Source organism: Eleutherodactylus coqui, chromosome 1 (assembly GCF_035609145.1).
Source record: "Eleutherodactylus coqui strain aEleCoq1 chromosome 1, aEleCoq1.hap1, whole genome shotgun sequence".
Taxonomy (NCBI): Eukaryota; Metazoa; Chordata; class Amphibia; order Anura; family Eleutherodactylidae; genus Eleutherodactylus; species Eleutherodactylus coqui.
The window spans coordinates 233,499,642-233,526,416 of NC_089837.1; the positions used below are offsets into that span (position 1 = coordinate 233,499,642).

At 42.6% G+C, this 26,775-nt stretch overlaps 1 protein-coding gene across 26 annotated transcripts in view; it reads right to left on the reverse strand.

The window, feature by feature from the left end:
- Positions 1–26,775, reverse strand: part of TRDN (triadin) — a 630,780-nt gene that overhangs the window by 433,714 nt on the left and 170,291 nt on the right. For 25 of the 26 annotated variants that reach the window (XR_010793132.1, XM_066606567.1, XM_066606610.1 and 22 more), the window contains 2 exons: positions 20,918–21,100; positions 14,603–14,662 (listed from right to left, as the gene is read on the reverse strand). Coding sequence is in view for 25 of the 26 variants with exons in the window: in XM_066606567.1 (XP_066462664.1) it covers positions 14,603–14,662; positions 20,918–21,100 (243 nt within the window). In the remaining variant the exon portion in view is untranslated. The remainder of the gene's footprint in view (positions 1–14,602; positions 14,663–20,917; positions 21,101–26,775) is intronic. The other variant, XM_066606498.1, reaches the window with a different exon arrangement.

Consider the following 26,775-nt stretch of genomic DNA (forward strand, 5'->3'; position numbering starts at 1 on the left):
AATTGTATATTACTTAAACTGATGTAAATTCTTGTAGGTGTATACATTTGACAAGTGAACAATATATCAGTTTTTGCGGGAGTAAAAACTTCACTTGCCTGGTAGTTAAAAATACCTAAAAATAAACTACCAATCCTAAAAGTAGTGCTCTATTTTTTTTAATTAATGCAGTAAATTCATTACTAATACGTATGCAGTAATATAGTTTATAAGACTAAAAAAAACATAAGTTCATTTAGTTGGAAAAAGAAAGTAGTCTGATTAGCAGAATCCTGTAAAAATCACTTCCACGATACAGCCAGGGGCATAGTTAAAGGCTAACGGGCCCGGGTGCAAAAGTTTATCTTGTTGCCCCCCCAAACTTCTCTTAACCCCTTAACACAGAGGCGTAAAGGGCCATTTAGACACAACGATAAGTATCACTCAGAATTCGTTATAACGAACACAAGTAAGTGATGGTTTTGCTTTAAGACGGATGTTTTAACTTAACAAAAATTGGAAAATGGACGTAGCGGCCGGGCATTTCAGTCGTTAGATTATCATTGTGTAGCATTTGCATTAAATGATATTTAAACGCCAATTGAGCGTTTGAAAGGCGTGTGCATTTAGTGAAGGGAAAAAAAAGAGCTTCTTTGTATTGGCTCATGAAAATCGTGGGTGCGCTTATCTTGTCTTTACAAAAACCTAGTTGTTTAACTGTGACAGAAAGAAACTAGATGTCTGTAATATAAAAGGAAAAAAAGATGCCTACTATAGGCGATCTATGTTAAGGAATTGCGAAAGAGTTATATGAAAAAAACTAGGTGGTACAAATGATAGTATTTTTGTCATTGGAATGTAAATAATTTTTAGGTCATCCCTGTCAAAAATACATGTAGTTTTGTGTATTGACCTATTAGCGAGCCTAAATAAAAATAATCCGTGAATCTGAGACCGCATTACAGAAGGGGAAATAAGAAATTGAAAACAATCACAGAAAATGACCGTTACTTACTGACTGAGGAGTACATATAGATGCATTCTCCTCTCACCATGCAGGTAGCTGACTACCAAATGGAGGAGCCAATAACACCTGTGAGGGCACCGATAACACACCCACTCACACTGCCCTCTGATAATGAGGGGGGTGGATGCTTGGTGTAAACTCCCACACATAGTGGATACAAGGTGCCAGACCATTCTGATATATGTAGTTCACCATGAAGACCAGCAACCTATTAATGACGCCATGATAATTCGGCGGGTTGCCCTGCATATCCATCAGTGAAACACATTGCTACTGCCACCCTGGGCTCCCCCTGGAGTCTTAAAGCCACACTGCATGTGAATGATAGATAATAAATGCAAGGCATTGGTTGGATATTGGCCAAGATACATGAGCCCACTAACCACTTCACGGTTCCTTGCGTTGTAGTGGGTCCCTACACTAATATAAATGCATCACAGAAGGGGAAATCAAGAATTAAAAACAATCACAGAAAAATGGCCATTACTGACTGAGGAGTGCATATAGATGCATCCTCCTCTCACCATGCAGGTAGCTGACTACCAAATGGAGGAGCCAATAACACCTGTGCAGGACACCGATAACACACCCACTCACACTGCCTCCTGATAATGAGGGGGGTGGATGCTTGGTGTACACTCCCACACATAGTGGATACAGGGTGCCAGACCATTCTGATATATGTAGTTCACCATGCAGACCAGCAACCTATTAATGATGCCATGATAATTTGGCGGGTTGCCCTGCATTTCCATCCGTGAACCACATTGGTACTGCCACCCTGGGCTCCCCCTGGAGTCTTAATGCCACACTGCATGTGAATGATAGATAATAAATGCAAGGCATTGGTTGAATGTTGACAAAAAATACACGATGGGCGCGTGTTTACACACAACGATTATCACTCAAAAGATGGCTTTTAAGCGATTCTTGAGCAATAATTGTTGTGCCTAAATGGGTCTTTCCTTGAAGCTCCCGGGCCCCAATGCAAAACCTGTAACGGGGCTCCCAACTATAATGCTTTATTTATAGTACTGGGTTCCCTACATGGAGAATAGGGGCCTTATGGGCCCCAAAAGGCTCCTGGGCCTGGGTGCAACTGCATCCCCTATAGTTACGCCAGTGAGTACAGCTATAATGCAGAGGTACATCAAACCTTCTTACACAGTACTGTAGAACTAAAGAAAGCTATAAGTGCAGTCTTCGGACCCCTTTAGGAATCCAATACCCGTGCAGAAACATTAGTTACTCCCAAGGTTTTCAAAAACCATATTTCCTTTTTTTCCTCTATCCTCTACGATCCCTATAATAGATGAACTGAAGACAGAAGGTTATCAATAGTGGGAAGGCCACCAATGGTGAAGAACCACAACACATCAACTTCTTGAAGAACACACATTTATTATACTCACAGTTGATCAAAGTTAAAAGGTATACCAAATGATAAAACAGAAAGCCTAGTTCGAGGACTCGACACTTGGCCCTACTCGAAGTTTTGCAATTCCAGATTTTGCCAGGAAATCCTGCCCTTTAGCGTTAGGCTTGCTGTTTTATCATTTAATGCCTTTTACCTGGGTAGTAAATATAATACATTTGTGCTCCATGAGAAGCTGATATATTGTAGTGCTACACTATTGGAGCCCAATTTTCTTCAATTTCTCTTCTATAGGAATTCTTGGGATTAAAGGATGATTAATTTACTGATTTGTCTACTTAAACCTGTGATTTTTGAATGCACCATTTTATGTGTAATGCCGTTTTTTTTTTTTTTTTTTTTTTAAACCTTGAAAACATCTAATATTTATGCTTGAATACTTTACTACTTGGGGTGTCCAGAGGGTGCATTTTTTGCTTTCTTAAAAATTACTACTATCTGTCTAGTTAAGTCTATTCTCCTGAAATGTAGATCCAGAGGCAGGGACCCACCCTCCCTCCCCTTCCTTCTAATGTAAAGTACAATTTTCTTCAGCATAAATGCCTGGGGCAAAAAATAATCTCCAGTAAACTAATAACTAGAGATGAGCGAGCACCAAAATGCTCGGGTGCTCGTTACTCGAGTCGAACTTTCAGTGATGCTCGAGAGTTCGTTTCGAGTAACGAACCCCATTGAAGTCAATAGGCGACTCGAGCATTTTTGTATATTGCCGATGCTCGCTAAGGTTTTCATTTGTGAAAATCTGGGCAATTCAATTCAAGGCAATCTGATTGGTCCCGCTGAGCCAATGAGAGGCAGCAGTCACTCACCCATTCATAAATTCATGAATGGGTGTGTGAGTGAGATCTGCCTCTGATTGGTCAGGCTGTGACCAATCAGAGGCAGCTCATTCAGCAGGCGAGGATTTTAAATCCCCGGCTGCTGAATACTACTCACAGCTGTTCAGAGCAGTTCAGGAGGACTGCCGCCGGCCGCGCTGAACTCCGTCTGCCGGGACAAGTGAGTATATATTTTTTTTTATTTTTACACATTTCTGGATGAATTGCAGGGAAGGGCTTATATATTTAAGCCCTTCCCGACAATTCATCCCGCACTCGCCGGCAGCCCATTGCTTTCAATGGAGCCGGCTGTATTGCTGGCTCCATTGAATTCAATGGTCAGTGCTCGTTTAATCGAGACGAGTACCGCGTGGTGCTCGTCTCGAGTATGGGCATCTCGAGCACCCTAATACTCGAACGAGCATCAAGCTTGGACGAGTATGCTCGCTCATCTCTACTAATAACCATAACTTATAATACTACACTTAAGAAAGACAAATAATTTACTATGACAACTTTCTTTGGCCAAGAGTTCAATAGTGTCACTGCTCTTACAGTAAAGAATCCCTCTTATCTGGTCCTGTAGGGACCTTTTTTCTCTGGATTTAGCAGATGACACCTTCTTAGTGATGCCCTCCTGTAATGAACTAACCTTGTCTCATTTCACTGCTGTGTCTAAGACGCGGCTTTGGCCTTTGTGCCCTAATTTATGTGTTATAGAAATGACTACAAATGAAGACAAACAGCTCATGTACCACAATACAGCATTTCTGTGTGATATTAGGTCTGACAAATCTGATTTATTATTGTCTTGTAAGGATCCTGGCATTCGTTGATTTGATAACTTGCTATGTCTTTTCCTGACCCTAATTGCCCTGTTATGTCTCTTCTGTTTATTGGTTTGGAAAATGTTGGATTACCATTATAGACCGTGATTGCTCCTCACCATTATTTATTGACCCGTACAGCCCTGTGATACCTCTTCTGTTTATTGATTTGGAACATATTGGATTTCATTTATCGACCTGGGTTGCTCCTGACCATTTGTTGTTGCTCTTGTCCTCTAATCTGCTATGACTAACTTTTCAGTTTGTGTTATGACATTACATTACATTTCTGCAATATGTTTCTCTACAGAAACCAATGTGCTTAGGGATGACAGCTTTGTCTCTTAATGATGCAAACATGCAGAACATTAAATAGTTTTAAGAGCTATACAAGATTCACAGAATCCAGATAATTACAGATGCAAACTGAGAAAACACATTTGATTTACTATTAAACTATATTTTAGAGAGTCTCTGTGATCAAAATGCTTTTCTGTATGCTTTAGAATAATTGTATTGGACTGTGGTACATATAATTTACACTATATGAGAGTTATCCTCCTAAATGCTATATGGTTTGTCATGAATATCGATGAGAGGTTCTGCCCCGTCTAACCCCCAATAATGCACAATTTAGCACTTATCTATGCATGTCCTGTTATGTGACTTCCCTGTAGGAGTCTTGAACCAGCAATCTTATAATCACTATGATAATACAATTCAGTACATTAGTACTGCATTGTGTTATGACTTTTGCTAGAGATCATATGCCATGGCAGACCCATCGGCCCTCCTCGATGACATTATGGTAGGCCGATGATGTCACAGAGGGAGTGCACTTCCTCTGTGAACCCTTTACATGCTAAAATCAACATTGATCGTGTCAGGTTAACAGCAGAGATCAGTGCTTTCACCGATCCCCGCTAGTGCAATGGGAGTCCGGCAAGGATGTAAACTTAGGTCCTATGTCATTAAGAGGGTAAATACATTATATATGGGAAATGTCAGGAAAATAAATGTGGAATAAATGACACAAATTAGTACAGAGGGTGAGAGGACACTCCCCATGACTGCTTACAATCTACAAATGTGAAGGGATGAGACTAAAAACTGCTCATGTTGTGGTGGCAGCAAGGCTACTGTAGGTTGTAGGCTTTTCTGAATATGTGGGTGAGAGTTTTTTAACCCCTTAGTGACGAAGTCTGCTTGTGCCTTAGTGACAGAGCCAAATTTTGGAAATCTGACATGTGTCACTTTAACATAGAATAACCCTGTAAAGGTTTTGCATATCCAAGTAATTCTGACATTCTTTTTTTCACCACAAATTGTACTTCATTTAGGTGGTAAAAATAGACTGATAGCATTTGTGAATATCTATTAGGGCTCCCACCCACTAGCGTTTTTTTCTCCACTGCGCTGCGAGAGTAAGTGAAAACTCTCGCAGAGCAGTGCGAGAAAATCACTGCAATATCGCTGCAACAGTCTTGTCAATGGGGCCAGCGGCAGCAGCGCTAGCCCTATTGAAAAGATATGGAGAATGCTGCGGACTTCTGCCACAGCTGTGACAGCTGTCACTGCTTTCAATGGGATCGGCACTGCTGCCGATCCCATTGAAAGCAGTGGTTTCTGACAAGCCCTGCAGAATGATTATCGGAGAAGGGCTTGAAATATAAGCCCTTCCCCGATAATCATAAAAATGTGGTTAAAAAAATAATAAAAAAGTTACTCACCTCTCCTGCTGTCGGCCGTGTCCTCCGGATAGCTCCCCGGCACTGCTACTGAGCTCTTTCTGCAGACGGGGATTTAAAAATCCCCGCCTTCTGAAAGGGCTGTGCGGATTGGCTGAGGGCTCAGCCAATAGCAGCTACTGCTTAGCTATTGGCTGAGCGCTCAGCCAATGGCAGATAGCTCTTGGCTATTCATTCATGAATAGCAATATCTTGGGAACATTTTGAAAAAAAATTTATTTTTTCACATTTTCAACTGTAATATCTCAAATATGTGAAAACATAGTAAAAAGGAGCATTACACTTCAACTGTTTTTTAACTTTTACGTAATCACCATTATCTATTGGGTAACAGCGATCATGTGACTGGGGACCGCTCACTGTGGTCCTCGGTCACTGCTCCAGGCTCTCGGCTACCTTTAGTAGCCAGAAACAAGGAGATTTTAAATTTCCTGGGACCTCCCCAGCTGCTGCCCTTATGTCCGTCACCTTGCCGGTGGGCACATGCACCGAAGTTGGGGAAAGGTCCGCGGGTAAAGATCCAATCGTGGACATCACTGAGGGTCTTAGGTAAGTAATTTCCACTCCCCTCATGGTTCTGATCTGTGTAAGGAGGTGATATTTTAACTTTTGTTTACTTTAACACGATCGTTATTATCCATTGGATAGCGGCGATCATGTGACCAGGGATCGTGTACTGTAGCCCCCCATGAAATCTCCAGGTTCTTGGCTATGTTTGGTAGTCAGGAGCAGGGAAATTTCAAATTACCTTGGCAATCTGCGGCTTTTGTGCATGCATCTGCCATTTTGGTAACGGGCGCATGTGCAGAAGCCAGGGTAAGGTCCACGGATAAATCCAGGGCCTTAGGTACGTAATTTCATTTCCCTTCACAGATATGATCCATGAGGCCTTAGTCAGATGGGCATTTTTTCGCGTGATTTGCGCATGCGCATGCGTCCGTCGATTTTTTAAAACCATTGCTTTGCAATGGTATCGGACACATGAGCGCTTTTTATGCGCTCGTCCGATAAATTATAGAACAGAAATCGCAGATCGCACCTATCTGCGATCTGCGATTCCTGTTCTTTTCTCTATATGCGCTCAATGGGGCCAGTGGCAGCAGCGCCGACCCCATTGAGAACATATAGAAGACAAATCATTCTTCTCTGCCACAGCTGTAACAGCTGTGGCAGAGAAGAACGATGTTTGCCCATTGAATTCAATGGAGCCGGCAATACAGCCGGCTCAATTGAAAGCAATGGGCTGCCGGCGAGCGCAGGATGAATTGTCGGGAAGGGCTTAAATATATAAGCCCTTCTTTGCAATTCATCCAGAAATGTGTAAAAATAAAAAAATATATATACTCACCTTGTCCCGGCAGACGGAGTTCAGCGCGGCCGGCCTGCAGTGGGTGTGAAGGTGGTGTGAGTCAGACCTGCCCCTGATTGGCTCAGTGCTGAGCCAATCAGAGGCAGGTCTCACTCACACCTATTCATGAATTCATGAATGGGTGTGAGTGAGACCTGCCTCTGATTTTTCGGGCGATTTTTTGGCCCCGGTCACACGATTTGCGGATGCGCATCCGTCATGCGATCCGCAAATCGCACGAAAAAACGCCCGTGTGACTAAGGCCTGAGGGAGATGAAACTTAAACTTTTTTGAACTTTTTTTTTTTACATTTTTTTTAAACTTTAAATGATCACCCTTATTTATTGGATAACAGCAATCATGTGACAGGGAACCGCATACAGCAGTCACCGGTGATATCTCTCTGCTACCGGCTACACATGCTAGACAGGAGCAGAGGGATTTTACATTTCCTGGGGCGTGAGCTCTTCTGTGCATGTGCCTGAAGTAACACGTTAGACATGCATCGTGGAGAATGGCGTCTGGTCCTGGAAGGACCAGATCACCACACTAGATCGCGGAGGACGAGGGTGAGTATTTTAACTTTATTTAACTTGTTTAAACTTATCCATGATCGCCATTATCTATTGTATAGTGGCAATCATGGGCCCAGGGACATTTCCTGCCTACTGGCTACCTTTAGTGCCGATCTGGTCTTCTGTGCATGCGCCGCCTTTTTTCCTTAGGGGCGCATGTGCAGAAGACGGCCAAAGGACTTTTTCGGACCATATCATCACGGGACAGCACAGAGGATGGGGGAAAGTATTTTCGGCGCACCTCATAGATGTGATCCATAAGGGGAGCTAAAGCTCTAACTTTTTTTCACTTTTTATTTACTTTCCTGTAATCAGCGCTATTCATTGGATACATTACATCCCTGGGGATTAAAGTTCACTTAGCTAGGACGTAAAAAGGCAATGGGGCCGTCACTAAGGGGTTAAGTAATAGTAGCATAAATTACTTAAATTATCATTTACAATAAGTGCACTAAATTGTGTTTGCAACATGGTATCTAAATAGATAGAGCAATAAAGAAGATGCCACTGTACAAAGAATGCACATTGCCTAAATAGACATTTCTTAATTCTGTCAAGCCAAACTAATGAGCTTCTACCACGTAGATAATGGTCTTAGGGTACTGAAAAACATCTCTGATGGTCTATATTGGGTTATAGGTTTATCTAGCCAACCAAACAAATTTTTATGTAATACAGTCATGCATGAGCTGATAGTATACTTTTGCTGACTTTTCATTACAGCAGAATTAAGCTAGTAGCACGTATCTATTGTCATTTCCTAGTTCTAAAAATGGAAAGACACTTGTATGACATTGATCTTATCTGCCCATGAAGCCCACTTCTTATATGTCAGCTTTAAAGGGGTTTTCTGACATTCAAAAAAACTTGCCCAAGGGTAGAGAATGGTATCAAGAAATAAAATAGATATTACTCTACTGGTATACTATGCAATGATATTTCTTGCAGAAATTCTTACTATTCTCATAAAGAAGTTTGAAGCTTCTCTATTTATGTAATTACATACACTTTACTTTAAAAATCTGGATTTTCTACAACCTTCTAATGGTCTTTACAATGATATTTCTTGCAAAAATTCTTACTATTTTCATAAAGAGCCTTGAATCTTCTCTATTTATGTAATTACATACAGTATAATTCAAGAGCTTATAGTATGTGATGCTGACATCAGCTTACTGATAAACCACACTCCATATGTTCTAACTATATTATTGCATTAGGCTGAAAACACAGTGCCGTGGGCGTAACTTCGCTCGGCAGTACTGAGCGTAGTTAAGCCTGAACGAGAGAGATCTTTTTCTCTCTTGCCGGCAATTCAATCTCTGCGCCAGAGTGTAGGAGTTTGAAAAAAGAGGCGGGAAGGTAGAGACGACCATTTTTCCCAGCGCAATTTATTCAATACGTGCAGGGAAGATAAGGCATGCCCTATATTTTTTAGCCGTACAAATCACAGCTGGGAAATCCCCATATGGAAAACAAAACCACTGAACTCCTATTATGATTAGTGGCTTTGTTTTGTCCTGTTATACAGCCATGATTATCATGGCTGTATAAGGGGAGAAAAATAGACTCTATGTGTTTAAGCCCTTAGATAGTTAAAATTTTCAACATTAAAAATAAAAATACCCCAGGGCAGGCAATAATGTAAAAAAATAAAATAGCCAATATTCACCCTCTCTCTGTGGCTCCTCTGGTCTAGCCTTACTGACCTGGTCTCCTCTGCTTCGGTCCCCCATTGATACATGAGGTGACAATGTCACGTTCATGGATCGCATTATTGCTGCACATGTGACCACTGAGGCCTGCCAGTGACTGCAGCAATCCTGTGAGCGATGAATATCGTTCCTGTTTAAGCAGGGACTTGGTTGGCAGTGCTGGTCGAAAGCATAGTAAGGTTGAGTAATGGATATTTTATTTCTTCAAAATGTAGGTCCCGGCTTCTTCCTCCTTGGTAGACCCAAAGGGCCGCGATATAGATAAGCAGCTAGGAGAGGAGGAAAATCTCACTCCCTACTACCCAACAGCTCAGGAGAGTCTCTCCCAGGTATTCCACTGGTGTGTGGGTTTGGGAAACAAATGCCTATCTTTTTATGGTGTGGCTAAGGAGCTCTTTTTCCTTGACTGCTCTCTTTGCTGGCTTAGCTACGATCCCCCCGGATATTGTATTTCTATACACCATTCCTTGCTCTGAAGCACTATTGTTTTAAATGTGGAAAGCCTCTAACTATTTAATACAATAATATATAGTTAGAATATATGGAATGTGGTTTCTTGCAACGCTGAAGTCAGCATAACATACTATAAGCCTTTTAAGTAGACTCTATACAATTACTTAAATAGAGAAAATTCAAGATTTTATAAAAATAGTAAGAATTTCCGCAATAAATATCCTTGTAAAGATCATTAGAAGGTTGTAGAAAATCCAGATTTCTGTCATCACGTGGCCTATAATATGAGAGTATATATTGCTAATGGCACGTCTATTCAGGCTCTTGGTAATATTTATGAATGTCTCTTGGCCAACACAGATCACAGCTTGGCCAAAACCCGACATACAAACCCTTCCTTTTACAAGATTATCTCATGCAAAGGCATACTAAGCTGCTGTGACAATCCACTCCTAAATAATACCAGTTCAGTTCAGTAAGCAATGAATGACAAGAACTCGCAGGAATAGAATGGATTGTGCAAAGACTTTTGCTTGAAAGTCATTCTTCTGTGCAGTTTATATAATCTGAAATCACTTTCTGTAACAGTATTTGCAAGATTTGTCATAAATGGTTGTTTGCAGGTGTTTTTGTCACCATGAGAGCATATTATTTTGTAAGTACTGAAGCCTAGCGGTGGGTCAAATATATTCTTAAGTTATTTAGAAGAGCGTGACCCGATTCAATAACTCAAATTCATTTTTATAAAGGTAAAGGAGAAACACACAGAAGATGTAATTCTGCAAAATGTGTATTTTGACTTTTTAAAAATATAAAATGTGGGAAAAGATTTAAATAGCTTTCTGTCTGCAATGCTAAAATAGGGAAATATTGGGATTATTTATAGTACCATAAATAGGGATTATATCATTAATGGGTTTTCCAGCACTTAAATGCTATGAAGACCTTTGGTGGCATTTTTCTTCTTGGGTGCATATATTTTAGTCTGAAAATCATTTTTGCAATAGGGTTTTATTAAAAACTTTGCACCATTTTACTTATGTAAATTCTATCTATCACTGTACATAGTGTAGAGTGCCCTTTACTTGCAGATCCATCAGAGAACTTGTCTCATGGCTCTCTCTCCTTTCCTGAACCATTTTATCGGCCTGATCAAAGCTTATCTTTGCTTTGGTCATAAATTGGCTGATAAGATCCAGAAGAGGAGAGAAAGGGTCTGGAGTAGGGATGAGCGAGTATACTCGCTAAAGCACTACTCGCTCGAGTAATGTGCTTTAGCCGAGTATCTCCCTGGTGACTCGCAGGTGAGTCGTGGCAGGGAGAAGGGGAGAGTGGGCAGGAGAGAGGGAGAGAGAGATCTCCCCTCCGTTCCTCCCCGCTCTCCCCCGCAGCTCCCCGCCCCGCGCCGGCCCCCGAATCTTCAGGGACGAGCAGGGAGATACTCGGCTAAAGCACATTACTCGAGCGAGTAGTACTTTAGCGAGTATACTCGCTCATCCCTAGTCTGGAGACTTACCAGTCACACAATATTACTCATGGATTCACCAGTAAATGGCGCTTAAACTATAAATGATTTTTCAGCCCCATTTAAGTAAAAGGAACATGCCCATAAAAAAAGCTGTCCATAGCCTTTAAATGTTAATAGATTATATTCAGCATAGGTCATCAATGTCACATCAGTTGGGATTCAATTTCCGGCACCCCCCACCCCATCAATCAGATGAATAAAGTTTGATGCCACGCTTGGGCGTGTCTGGTGGCTTCTTCTTAAAGCCTATGACATCATATTCATTGGACACAAAGCTATTCTGCAGCTCAGTCCTGTTCAAGTCAACGGGATTAAGCTGCAAAACCAGGCACAGCCCCTATACAAGGTATAATACTGTGCCTTGTATACAATAGAGAGGCCATAGCACTTGCGTGAGAACTTTTTTATATTTTTGATAAACTCCAAAAAACCCTTAAGGATAATTTTTATTGAAATGTTGCTCAAATGTATCTTCCTTTTAATATACATGCTATTTCTAAAAGGTCTTGATGGTAGCTTTTTATATACATACACTGATACAAGGAAAGCTGTCTATCACTCTGTGTGGTCTGCGTAAGCAAGACTCTAAGGACCATTTTACACAGCACGACCTATTGGGCACAGAGGAACGATCATTGCTCATTAAATGGAGGCAGAGCAGGTTGGGGATTCTTCTGACCCACCCACCTCTATTCATAATAAACAGGCAGTTGTTCATAGATGAATGGCTGCCTGTTTACACAAACCAATTGTTGTTCATTTTTTATGCATGCATAAACTGAATGATGAAAGATACGTGAACAAATTATCATCTGTTGTTCAGTCGGGGCATGTATGTATACTATAAGAGAATTTTTCAGATTGTCGCTGGATCACTGGAATCTTAACAATACAGCCATTGTAAAAGGGCCCTTACTGTCTCTCCAAGGATTCTTCTTAGGGTTTTCTTAGATTTTTACTGTAGAATTATGTAAACTTATTTATCCCAGAGTTCAGCCTCTCTTCTTGTATCATATCTGTCTCTGATTTGGGGAATAATAACCAGAAAAGTTTGCATTAAAGTTGGGAATTATCTTTGGCGAAAATGAGAGTAAGGTATCTCTTCAGCTGTGTTCACATCTGCATAATGAAGCCTTTGCAGCATATTCTGCAAGTTGTCTGGAAATAATAGTATGCTGTGCTATATTTTCCAATAAACAGACACTGGGACAGATTCCATTAAAAGTCAATGGGATCTGTCAGGATGTTGTGGTGTCCGTCATGTGGAGGATCCGACACTTAGTCAATTAATGGAATTCACCAAAGTAGATGTGAAAAGAACCTATTTTTTATGGAAAGTGCTTTATTTTGACCTTCTGTTACTTACAGTATAGTATGTTACTGTTTGTTGTTATCCAACATGGTAGGGTACATGGCAATTTTATCAGTGACAGAAAAATCCATTGCACATATCGAACTGGGATGGTCCATGCAGCATGAGCTTGAATTTCTACAAGCTCCATTCAGATGAATGAGACAGCCATAAACATTTCTGCAACAAATTGCATACTTTGGATATTTAAATGCCCCCCCATCATTTTGCTGGATTTCTCCACCCAGGACAAAAAGATCTGTTGTTTGTTTCTACCTGGTGCGAGCATGAGTCATGACTGACTCCTAGGGTGATGTCACACTGAGACGTTTTCTTGGCAGACTGTTTTTGCAAGGTGGTTTGCTATTGCCTTTCCCAGTTTCATCTTTTACCAGTCGGTAAAATGAGCAAGGTAGTCATTTTACCGACCTCTGAAGGATGGAAGGCTGAGTTAACCTTGAGCCAGCAAACTAATCCAAGCCGGGATTGAACACACAATCTTCAGGACATGAGCAAGAGCTTAGGACTGCAGTTCCGCTGCCTTAACACTCTGTGCCACACGAGGCAAGTAAGTTGTTGGCATGTCTTGCTCTTTGCAGGTTTGCTAGTTGTGTACACCAAAGTTCACATAGTTGATAAACTGAAGAAAAATCTCACTTTGTCTTCTAAACCTTCTAAATGAAGTTACCCACAGCCCATAGATTAATACCAGGCTAATAAATGGATGACAGATGAAAAATGAACAGAGACAGGCTTAATTTAAAATAAGTTTACCATTTGGCACTGCCTTTGATAATATCATGATGTGTTAGGCTGACTTCACACAGGCAAATTCGTGCATGCAATATGCAATGAATAGAACTCATTGATTTCAATGGGTTCGCTCACATGTGCATAGTCCCCGTAGGAGTCAATAGGAATGTGCAAATGCGCGTACAATACAGGAGATGTGCAAATCTGCGTAATTTCGCAGGAAAAAGAACACATCTTGAACTCATTAGACTAATTTACCATTTCAATGGCTGAAAGCATCAGTACTTTTTGTGGCGCATGCAAATACACATGCCTTGTATGCGGAATAAATAGTAAAATATATGCCATTCATTCTGCAAATACGTTGCATGAATGCACGTGCAATTAGGCTCGCCCTCACTTGAAGCCAGCCTTGCAAACAGTTTTAGATAGGACTTCGGATAGACCTACTGTGTTATATTAACTTAGAATGTTATCACAGTGTGTCAATGGTACAGAGTAAAAAATAACAAATTCAACTGTTCCATCTGTAACTGTGATATAATATAATGATTCTTTAACCGTGCCATTAGGCTCATTCACATGCACAGCCATTATACACTTTATGTGGCGCACAACATGGTATAGCAACTATTAATAAAGGTAAAAGAAAGTCTTTTATTCTTGCGGATAAAAACTGGATAACACAGAAAAGTTCTCTTGGAGCAATATGAGACTAATTAGAGGAAGCAGTCTTCCATCTGACTGGAATGATTTGTTTCACTATAATGTGCAGAATGAAAGAATGCCGCTTGCAAAATGGAAAAGTTATGACTGCATATGAGTTTTTACTTAGACTTGTATGACGGGTAAACCCCATTAATAAGATTTTTACAAAAGTGATATCTGGGTAGATTTAGACGCAATTAGCTGCGTGTTCTTGTCTTTATTACAGAGTTTTCTGTGTGGCAGTAGTTTATCCACAAGGAATTAAATGCAAAGGTAAGTTGATCCTTTCCGAAAAGCAGAGAATATTAAGCTAGCGCACAAAGACTTTTTGAAATACCTGTGTATAAATCCCCGTGGGCAAACATGTCAACCATATAGCGACAGAACTGATACTGATCTAACAGAACAGAAAGAAAAAAAGACCAATCAACAGAACGGATACATCAAGACTACTTATTCTCAGCAAGAAAGAAAAATACATATAGTACATTGGGTACAAAGTAGAGAAAGTGAAGACTTGTGCAATGCCTAGATAGCGGGAATCAAACCAAATGCTCTACATTTGACAGAGTTTATTTTACAATGTAAGAGATCTATACAATTCACTAAGCAAGGTGCAGCAAAGTGTAGGAAATATGAATATTGGAACTATGGGGTAATCCTTAAAATTTCAGTCTAGTCTATAGTAGTTTAATACAAGCATAATATACCCCCATTTTAGATTTGCATTAGGAGCTCAGCGCCTGAACCGCCCCATGATTCTTCTGAATCTAGCCTAGAGCACCACATTTATTATGATCTAAATCCAGAAGCACAGGGGGTCTTGGGGCTATAGATGAAATACAGACCAAAAATATGACCACATTATTGGTTAGTTAACTTTTTAACCAAAATCCAAGCTCTTAAAGCTCAAATTCCTGGGTTTGCAGTACAGTGCCAACTCAAGAACTGATTGTAGCTACATACACCAGACCATATTTGAGTGGGGAAAAACAACTCTGCACTGATTTAGGGTGGAACAATACACGGTGTAATTGTATGTCCTGGACAAATTCACTGCAAAACCTGCATATTTTATAAATGTATTTTAATGCAAACTTGTAGTGGACTTGCTGCAGATTTCACCCTTTGCAGTTGGTAAAATCTGCTGAAATTCTGCAGTAAAAGCCACACATCAGACGTGAAGATTTTGGTGGATTTACCCAATGCGTAAAATTGCTCTGCTTGAGATTCCACTATTAGGTCACTTTCAGATGACAGTACTTTTACCCCTTTTTTGGTCTGTGTTTTATGGACCGTAATACAGATATAATGTAAATTTATGTATTGTGGCAATGTCTGCGACGATACAGCGGCACACTCCTAATAAAAGGCTGAATCACTTGAATAACAGAAAATCCAGTGGAAAACAATCTCCCCTGGCAGCACATACAATTTTTGCAACAAACAAGGAGCTAACTAAACAGCAATACTTTCGCTTACCACTAAAGGCCAATTTACACCAGCTGATGGTCGCTAAAAAATCGCTAATCGACGATTGCTTGAGCGATAATCGGTGTGTCTAAATGTGCGCCCATCGTGCGCTTTTCGGGCACTGCTAGCGGATCGTTAAATTCAAGCTAACCTAAAAATCGTCTTATCAGCAGTTCTCCGTGGGCAGTGCTGATAGCATTGTTTCCCCATGGAGAACATAGGAATTGAGCACAGATAATAGCCCCCAGGCTATTAACTGCATTCAGCTAAAGGCTTCATTTGCACACCTAATTGGTACTTAAGTAGCTGAGTAGCTACTTAATACTTTATGCAAAATGATTGCTTAAAGCTGTCAATCAAACTGTCGTTTGAGGGATCTTTGAGCAATCATCGGCTGGTGTAAATGGGTCTTAACACACAGCAACTGCCAGGAAACAGCAGAAGTCCACAATGGTAGATGCACTCACTCCAGTCTCTAACCCATTATTCACACAAGTGTTTTTTTGCAGCTATTTAGCTGCGTAAAAACATCAGCCAAAAATTTTGACCATCTCAACCATTGGATTCCAATGCATTCATTCAGCTGGGCAATTTTCCGGCTAGTAAAATCAGCCTGCCGGAAAAGATAGCACATACACTATGGATTAGCACATACGCATAGGCTAGGGAGGGAATTTAGCATGGCTAGCGCTGCTAAGGTCCCACCCCCTCCCTTCCTGTCAGCTCTTATAGGCTTCTATGGGAGCTTCTATTGCTGTGATCAGCCGGCAAGAGGAGAGGGAGTGAGTGGAAGAGATTTCAGCAGTGCTAAGGTCTCTCCCCCAGGCCCACGGAATTCCAGACTGCGGTGTATATATGCCACACCGGCCGTGTGAACGGGTGAGAAAATGGGATATTTAGCCGCAACTTGGTCGTCGCTTTCTTCCATTCATGCGATTTTCTGCCGTGATGCGGGCGGCCGAAAATCGCAATTGTCGTGACTGACCCTGACTGCCTGAGCTTAGTTCAGTGGTCCCAGCTGAACTCACTGGGACCCAGAAGAAAGACCTACACTGGAGTTTTATCTCATCAAGGCTAAGCATTTGGGTGAAATGTACACTCCCTCCAGGAGTCTTCCTTGCACATGTCTACAGTATCTATTCACATGGCCATGTTTTTCGCAGTCGTCCTTTAAAAATGCAGCATGACCTATTTTTGTTGTGTTTTGCCTCCATATTTGCATTACTTGCTATAATTTTCTATTAGGTAAATATGGATCTGAATTTGTCTGTAGAAAATTAAACCAATGCCAGCACATATGGAGGTAAGTGCAGATCAAATAATGATGAAATATTGAGGGTGATCAATTGGTGGAACAGGTTACCACAGGAGGTGGTTAGTTCTCCTTCAATGGAAGTGTTCAAACAGAGACTGGACAAATATCTGTCTGGGATGATTTAGTGATCCTGCACTGAGCAGGGGGTTGGACCAGATGACCTTGGAGGTCCCTTCTAACTCTACCAGTCTATGATTCTATGATGACATGCGATAATGTCATCTGTAAGACGTTACAATACACTGGTCTGAAACTGATGTAATTCTGGTGCAATTACCTTGACAAAATGGCATTCATGCCATTCACCATATTTATTAAGCCCCAAACCCTATGCTCCAACATCCTTACAAGAAGATGGCTGCATTATATGTATTAACATGGCCTGCACCATATTGATGAATACAGTGTTTCTTACAGTTCACCACTATTAGTAATATGCCCCATCATATGAAGAGAAATTGATTTTTTCATATTTTCTTACATCTCTCTGGTGTACAAAACTATCTTTGCTGCTCATGGCAACCAATCACAGCTTTAACCCTTTGCAATCCAATTTTGGATTTAGGGTTTCCTAGGGGGCTTTCTCTTTCTGCCATTATACAATGTCACCATCTGCTGGCTAGAGCCAGTACTGCTGTATGGGACATGCTGGAGAGGCCCCTAACAGCAGAGCGGCCAGTAATATACAGTAAGAATACCCTGCCGGCCATCTTCCGACATCGGAGCTGTACAGTCTTCAATCAGAATGTCTTTAGACGTCAGACAGTGGATTGGAAAGGGTTAATTTCATATGCTGTCTTTGAAGAATGAAAGCTGCTTTGTGATTGGTTGCTATGGGCAACACAGACAGTTTTCATTTTAGACGGTTTTATAAATCTATCCCTACACTGTGGAACATTTTCTTGTGCCTCTTTCTATTATAGATGTGCTCTAATATATTCAGTTGTTCCTATTCTTAAGAAGAGACATGTTTTCTCTTTTTGTCTCCTCATTGTAATTGCACAGTCTGATAAGTAACCAGTTGCTGATAGAATACGAATCTGAATTGCTGGAAATCTCACTTCACCATGGCTATCATCAAGTTGCCTAGTCATGTCTTTTTATATGTCATATTCTTTATCTAGTATATATTTTCCCATGCTGTTAAATCTCATTCTTTGTTGTTTCAAGTATAACTAGCAAACTTTGTGTAATCACAGTTTTGTGCTGTTTGGCACTATTATCTGAAAACTGTGTCAGCTAATTTGAATATAGTATGGCTGTTATTTCCACAATATATACACAATTGTTTGAACATTATTTAACAGTACAATTGGCGCTATGATTTGCTTAGCCCTTTCACTCCCGAGTCATTTTTCATTTTTGCCTCCTCACTTTCAAAAAATCATAACATCTTCATTTTTTCTGTAAATCTTAGAAAAATTACAGAAAGGAAGACAAGGAGATCCATTGGTGCAATACAGCCAAGATTATTCAGGAGAACAAGGGTGAAACAAAAGACAGGTATTACTCTTACCTAGTGTGGTTCTGCTGAGACTGAGCACAACTACATGACATCACATTAGGGTTAGTGATATAAACCCAGTGGTAGAGCTGCCAGTCTTGTTCTGGTCCTACTAGGGAATGCCCTTCCTTTGGCGCACACACCAGGAACCATATAAAACATGTACAGTAGGTAGGCACTGCTCAGAGGACGTTGGCACATGTAATCTCAGGCTTACTTCGCAAAGAACAATTTTTATGCTCCAACATAAGCCTGAGGAAGACCCTATTCCAGAGTTGAAACGTGTTGCCTATGTTATCTATGTTGGAGAATCAAGATTGCTCTGTGTGAAGGAAGCCTGACACTGATGTGCCAAAGTCCTCTGAGCAGTACCTACACACTGGCCATGTTTTCTCTAGTTCTTTATTTTTCTGTCAAAATGGTCATCTGAGGGCTTGTGTTTTTGTGAGACAAGTTGTATTTTGGCACCATTTAATGTATGAAAAAGAAAAAAAACAACTCACCGCCTCAATGTTTGGAAACCACACCAGAAGGAGAATACAATCAGTGCACTGATAAGAGTTTACTGAACTAGGTCCCAGGTATGTAATGTATGTAGATCCAGCACCAAAATACAAGGATGACACAGTCATCTTTATTTAGAACAGGATTAAAAATTCACAAATGCAGACCTGAAAAAATATTATACACGTTTCGACCCCCATACATACAGCAGAGTAAGAACATGATGTATGGTGTTCAAAATGCCTAGGCTATTTTCTTCATGTGTGCATTCATGAATTTTTTATCCGGTTCTACATAAAGATTTTTTAAACCCTTGGATTTAAGTGCTGGATCTACATTTCTTCATGTACCATTTGATGTACAATATAAAGTATTGAGAAACTTTTAAACATTTTGAAGTGGGGTGAAATGCAATAAAAACACTATTTTATTTTTTTTGGGGGGGGCTTGTTTTTGAAACATACATGATGCAGCAATAATAACATGTTAACTTTATGCAGTGTGCTGATTCTTTTCTGTGCAATGTGCATAGATTTTTGCGATCTCTATTCAGATGAGTCGGGCTGACACAAATATTTCTACACATAAATGTGGGGGTCACATTCCAACTTTTTTGACCAACCTTCCCTTTCACTTTATTTTTCATTTTAGGATTTGTCCCTGCTTCTAAAACAAAGTACTGTATGTCTAACAACTTCAGTTTTTTACTGCCATTGAACAACTCAGTGTGAATATTACATGAGGTGTTTATTTTCTGGTAAATTCTATGTGACAAAAATGTGAAAAATCATTAAGGAAGGTTATTGAGCTACTAGGGAGTTTTGCTAAAAGAAACGGCAAACTGTAACTGTGACCTTTATTTCCATATCCGTAATACTAAACCACTATTCCTCAGGTCTGAAGCAATCACTGGAATTTACACATTACTATATTTTCCCGGATACAATTATATTGCGTATTTTAGATTATCTCTGCTCAGTCTTTTGCTTCTGCTGGTTCTTTGTGCTGGAATATCAGGATTTCTAGACCATTGGATACCATAATAAAGTAAGTCTGACATATTGTTGTTCTTTCTCAACAATAACCTTCTATTTAATTCTATATATTCCGCATGCCTTTACTAAAATGTTACCAATGTGAAAGAATTTGAAGTCTTGGCAACAATACAGTATCAGTTGGTAATAATAGCATTTGAGTCATACATAGTTTTGACAAATATACACTGTATATCTAAAATATCCTTTGATACAATGTGTTTCGTAATAATAAATAAATTCAAAGTATCAATATCATCCGATGTGTCTGCAGTCTCTTTGCAACTTTTAGGCTGGGGCCACACAGGGCGGATTTGCCGCGGTTTTGACGCTGATTGCCGTTGCATATCCGCACTGCGGCAAAACAGCTGCGTTTGCAGTGCAATGCAGCACAAATGAGATTTGCCAAAAAGCTGTTCTCACAGGACAGATTTTTTCCGCACAGCCTCAGTGCGGAAATGCAACTGCGTCGCGGTTTTAAAAGATGCAGCATGTTCATTCTTTAGTCGTTTCCGCAGCGCTTTTTTGTCTATAGACCTCAATGGACGCAGCCAAAACCGCACCAAATACGCGTCAAAAGTAAAAAAGCGCTGCGGAAAAAAACGCTTGCGGATTTTTCCGCACGAAAATCCGCAGCAAAATCCGCAAGCCCAAATTAACCTTTGAAGCGGTTTTGCCGCAGAAGCAGTTCTTCTGCGTCAAAACCGCAACGGAAAAACCGCAACAAATCCGCCCTGTGTTACCCTAGCCTTAAAATTGTATTATTCAATTCTTACTTGTTATTTCTGGAATATTTTGATCAGTATTTACTTGGCTATTTACCTTGTGTCTCAGCTGTAGTTTCCACCTTCTCTTTCTCTTCTTCCTTGGTCTTTAACTTTGGTATACTTTCCTCTGATGCTTTTGTTTCCTTTATGGCTTTTGCTATCTTGGTTTCAGATGTTTTACTCTTTACTTCTTTCTCTACCTTTTCTTCTGTCAAAGAGACCTTTGCTTTCTTTTCATCTAAAAGCAATGGAAAAAAGTGACCTTTTTACATTTAGCAAAAACTTAACATGAAAGGTAATACACACAAATATATATATTGTGAGGGATTAGCATTTAGGATCGGTAGCAACTTGGGCATAAGCAGTCAGAGACAGTGACACATAGGATAAAGTCTTTAGTCCAGGCTTGGCCTGGGTTTATTTCCAAGCAAACAAAAGCAAAATACAGGCCTTAACATCAGGCAAACATAACGTAAATCCTGCTCGTCTGAGCACTTACTATACATGGAGCGTCCCTGTCTACACACTGGTAACACAAATGGCTCCTGCATACAGCCAGCCAGGACTCTCAGACCTGCAGAGGTCTCAGCTCTCTCTCCAGGACCTGCAGGCCCAGGCTTTATAAGGCCTGGTACCAGCCTCACCTGGTACGTGGGAGTGGTCATCCCACCCTTCGCTTTGACCACTCCAGGAAAAGCCGGCCCGGATTATGTGGCTTGGAGCCACTTACACACTACAGTGTGTCAGTAGCTTAATGTTACTGACACCATATTGCCGACTTCCTCCACCGACCCCCAGGCTGCTCGGTGGCACGTATCTGCCCAAGTGCTCCCTAAAGCCGCATAGGAGAGCATCCTAGGTGAAATGTAACGGCCCTCCAGCACTTTGCCGGTCACTGTCTCACATACCCTCCCCCTCTGTTCAAGCCTGTGGGGTCGGACACCTTTAGCCGCCATGCAATGCGTCCTTGACAAGGCATCGGCATTGCCCTGTAGCTTTCCTGCCCTGTGTTCAACAGAGAAACTGAAGTTTTGAAGTGTCAGGAACCACCTAGTGACTCTGGCGTTTCTTTCTTTTGCCTGTAACATCCAGGTTAAGGGAGAGTGGTCTGTGATCAGCCTGAAGTGCCGACCTAGAAGGTAGTATTTTAGGGATTCAAGGGCCCATTTGATGGCTAGGCACTCCCGTTCAACAATGCTGTAATTTTTCTCTGGTGGCGTGAGCTTCCTGCTTAGATAAATCACGGGATGTTCCTCTCCCTCTACTTCTTGGGACAGAACTGCTCCCAGTCCCACGTCGGACGCGTCTGTTTGAACGACAAATTCTCTTTTAAAATTAAGTGTGACCAACACTGGACGTCTACAGAGGGCCCGTTTTAATTCTTGGAACGCCTTTTCTGCGTCAGGGTTCCACTTGACCATGACTGACTTACTGTTCTTGGTCAAGTCTGTTAGGGGTGCTGCTATGCTAGCAAAGTTCTGCACGAACCGCCTATAGTACCCTACAATGCCTAAAAAAGCTCTCACCTGCTTTTTAGTAGTGGGTTGTGGCCAGTCCTGAACGGCTTCAACTTTATTGATCTGGGGTTTTTATAATACCCCTGCCTATATACCCCAGGTATCATGCTTCTTCGAGGCCTATGGCGCACTTCTTTGGGTTTGCTGTGAGCCCTGCTTTTCTAAGGGAGTTCAGTACTGCCTGTACCTTGGGTAGATGGCTGTCCCAGTCTTCGCTAAAGATGATGATATCATCTAAATATGCTGACGCATATTGACGATGGGGTTTGAGTATGATATCGATCAATCTTTGGAAGGTTGCTGGGGCTCCATGCAAACCGAAGGGTAGGCAGATGTACTGAAACAACCCTTCTGGTGTGGCAAACGCAGTCTTTTCTTTCGCGCTCTCTGTAAGGGGAACCTGCCAGTAGCCTTTAGTAAGGTCGAGAGTGGAAAAGTACCTGGCATGACCCAGTCTCTCAATTAACTGGTCCACTCTCGGCATTGTGTATGCGTCAAATTTTGACACGTCATTTAGCTTCCGGAAGTTGTTACAGAAGCGCAGAGAGCCATCAGGTTTTGGTATCAGCACGATAGGGCTGGACCATTCGCTTTTCGACTCCTCAATTACTCCGAGGTCTAGCATTTTCTTGACCTCCTCTGAGATGGCTCGTCTGCGGGCTTCTGGAACCCTGTACGGTTTCAACTGAACCTTTACCCCTGGTTCAGTTATAATGTCGTGTTTTATGACACCAGTATGCCCTGGTACATCAGAGAACACACCTGAATTACGTTGTATAAATTCCCTCGACTCTTGTTGTTGGGATTTGGACAGGGACCCTGATACACACACCTCTGGGACCCCACCATGGGGGGTGCTTACTGCAGTCAGGGCTTCTCTGTCCTTCCATGGCTTAATTAGGTTTACATGGTACAACTGTTCTGGTTTCCGCCTACCTGGCTGGTTTACCTTATAATTTACCTCTCCGACTTTCTCAATTATTTCATAGGGCCCTTGCCATTTTGCTAGGAATTTACTTTCTAGGGTGGGCACCAACACTAGTACCCGATCCCCAGGGTTGAAGGTTCTCACCTTGGTGGACCGGTTATATACCCGGCTTTGGGCTTCTTGAGCCTGCTGTAAATGTTCTCTAACAATGGGCATGACCGCCGCAATTCGATCTTGCATGAGGAAGATGTGTTCAATAACACTCCTGTAGGGGGTGGACTCGTGCTCCCAGGTCTCCTTAGCTACATTAAGGAGCCCTCGGGGATGTCTACCATAAACTAATTCAAAGGGAGAGAACCCAGTGGAGGATTGTGGGACTTCACGGATTGAGAACATTAAATATGGCAGCAGACAGTCCCAGTCCTTCCCATCCTTATTGACTACCTTTTTGAGCATGCTTTTTAGGGTCTTATTAAATCTCTCAACCAGACCATCCATCTGTGGGTGGTACACAGACGTCCGTAAGTGCTTAATATTCAGCAGCTTACACAATTCCTTCATGACCTTTGACATAAAGGGGGTTCCTTGGTCCGTCAGGATCTCTTTTGGTATGCCCGTGCGGGAGAACATGTGAAGTAGTTCCTTTGCAATACCCTTGGATGACGTATTACGTAAAGGAACGGCTTCGGGGTAACGGGTGGCATAGTCTACAACCACTAATATATGTTGGTGACCCCGGGCAGACTTTACCAAGGGCCCAACTAGGTCCATAGCGATCCGCTCAAACGGCACCTCTATGATGGGCAAGGGCACTAAGGGGCTCTGGTAATGGGGCATAGGAGCTGTTATTTGACACTCCGGGCATGACTCACAGTAACGTTTTACATCACCATGTACCCCCGGCCAGAAAAAACGCTGAAGGATGCGTTCCCTAGTTTTTTCTCTCCCGAGATGACCTCCCAGCACATGCTGGTGCGCCAGGTCTAAGACCATCCTACGATAAGACTGAGGTACCACCAGCTGTTCCACAACCTCCCCACGGACCTTGTCAACCTGATACAACAATTCTTGATTGACTGCCAGGTGTGGAAACACAGTATCAGCCTCTGGGAATTGAGGCTCCCCATTTAGTACTTTAACATTTTCCCTGGCCTTTACTAAGGTGGGGTCTCGGAGCTGCTCAGTTCCGAAATTGGCACGTGAGACCTCTAAGTCAGGCATAGCAACTACTTCATCCTGTACCTCCGTCTCACCCGCCAATACTGTTAAGGGAAAGTTATCCCCATTCTCTTGGGTCACCCCTACTGCTGGAACCGTACCCTCAGGGTCAAACGGTTCGGGACACACATCATACACATTTGCATCATCATGAACCTTATTTGCAGACGACCCTCGGTGTCGCCACAAGTCCCAAAATAGGGGAAAGTCTCTCCCGAGGATCACGGTGTGCATTAAGGATTTTACGACGCCCACCTCATGGCTGGCAAGTCCACACGGAGTATCAAGTCTTACAAGGGCAATAGGATACTCCTTGGTGTCCCCATGCACACAAACAACCCCCATGCGACGGCCGGTGAAGGTTGTGGGATCGACCAGGCTGGAGTGCACCAGCGTAACCAAGCTCCCTGAGTCCAGTAGAGCTGTCACCGCAAAGTCATTCACCTTTAGGTGACATAATGGTCGATCAGTCTCTGACACAGTCTCTGCAGAACATACTGGCCGAGCGAACATCGACCTCCGCCGGGCAGAGTCACAGTCCATGGGTTCCACAGTGAGGGGACAGTTGGCAGCATGATGCCCGGGCTCATGACAGCGCCAACATCGTATGGAGGCCCGGTCTCCTTGGGGTTCTACCCGGGACCTGAATATCCATTTGGGGCTCCTCCTCTGCCCCAAACGATCCCCCTCTGAGCCACCTCCCCTGGGGACACTTTTGACACCCCTTACATACGGAACAGTCTTACCAGGTGCTCCGGCCGACTTGCTGTTCCCGGGGTTGGAACGTCGAGGAGGCACGGCTTGCAGTAAGTCCTCCGTGGCTTTATACCTCTCGAAGAGGCTCACGAGTTGTCCCACCCAGCGCTGGATTGCGGGGGGCAACGAGCGGATCAACTTGTCCAGAACCACTCTTTGTACGATCTCTGCCAGGGACGACTCCTCCGGCTGCAACCACTTTCTCACCAGGTGGAACAGGTCGTACATCTGGAAGCGAGCTGGTAGGTCGTCCGTGAAAGTCCAGGCGTGTACGCGTCGGGCCCGCACATGGGTGTCCACGCTCAAGCGTGCCAGGATCTCACCTTTGAGTTTATTATAGTCCTTGGCATCCTGCTCACCGAGGTCAAAGTAGGCCTTTTGGGGTTCTCCTGTCAGGAAAGGCGCTACTACCTCAGCCCACTGAGGCGCTGGTAAGTTCTCTCTCTCGGCCACTCTCTCAAAGACCGCGAGATAGGCCTCGATGTCATCGGTGGCCGTCATCTTTTGTAAGGCCGCCTGTACCGCGGTACGGGTGGTGGGGAGCGAACCAGACGACCTCTGCAGACTTTGTGCCAGGAGAGCATTAGTCTCGGCCTGAGCTCTCATGGCCTCCTCATGGATCTTTTGCTGGGTCGCCGTCACTTGTTGCTGCTGGGCCAACGCTTGTTGCTGCTGCACGTTCATTTGCACCAGCTGCTTTATCAGTTCCTCCATCTTGGCAGTGTCTGATTGCTGCGCCGTTGCAGCTTTCACCCAGGACATGGGGGTCACAGCACTCTCCAGTCAATCTCTCTTGGGCGGTTGCCCTTAGCAACGGTTCTCCAGCTGCTGCAGCAAAATGTCCATTAATTGGTGTATGTCTCTTTAAGACCGCTGCCCGCATCCAAACACCATATGTGAGGGATTAGCGTTTAGGATCGGTAGCAACCTGGGCATAAGCAGTCAGAGACAGTGACACTTGCGATAAAGTCTTTAGTCCAGGCTTTGCCTGGGTTTATTTCCAAGCAAACAAAAGCAAAATACAGGCCTTAACATCAGGCAAACATAACGTAAATCCTGCTCGTCTGAGCACTTACTATACATGGAGCGTCCCTGTCTACACACTGGTAACACAAATGGCTCCTGCACACAGCCAGCCAGGACTCTCAGACCTGCAAAGGTCTCAGCTCTCTCTCTAGGCCCTGTAGGCCCAGGCTTTATAAGGCCTGGTACCAGCCCCACCTGGTACGTGGGAGTGACCATCCCACCCTTCACTTTGGTCACTCCAGGAAAAGCCGGCCCGGATTATGTGGCTTGGAGCCACTTACACACTACAATGTGTTAGTAGCTTAATGCTACTAACACTATACTGCCGGCTTCCTCCACCGAGCCCAGGCTGCTCGGTGGCATGTATCTGCCCAAGCGCTCCCCAAGGCAGCATAGGAGAGCATCCTAGGCGACACATACCTGCCCTCTAGCACCTTGTCGGTCACCGTCTCACAATATATATATATA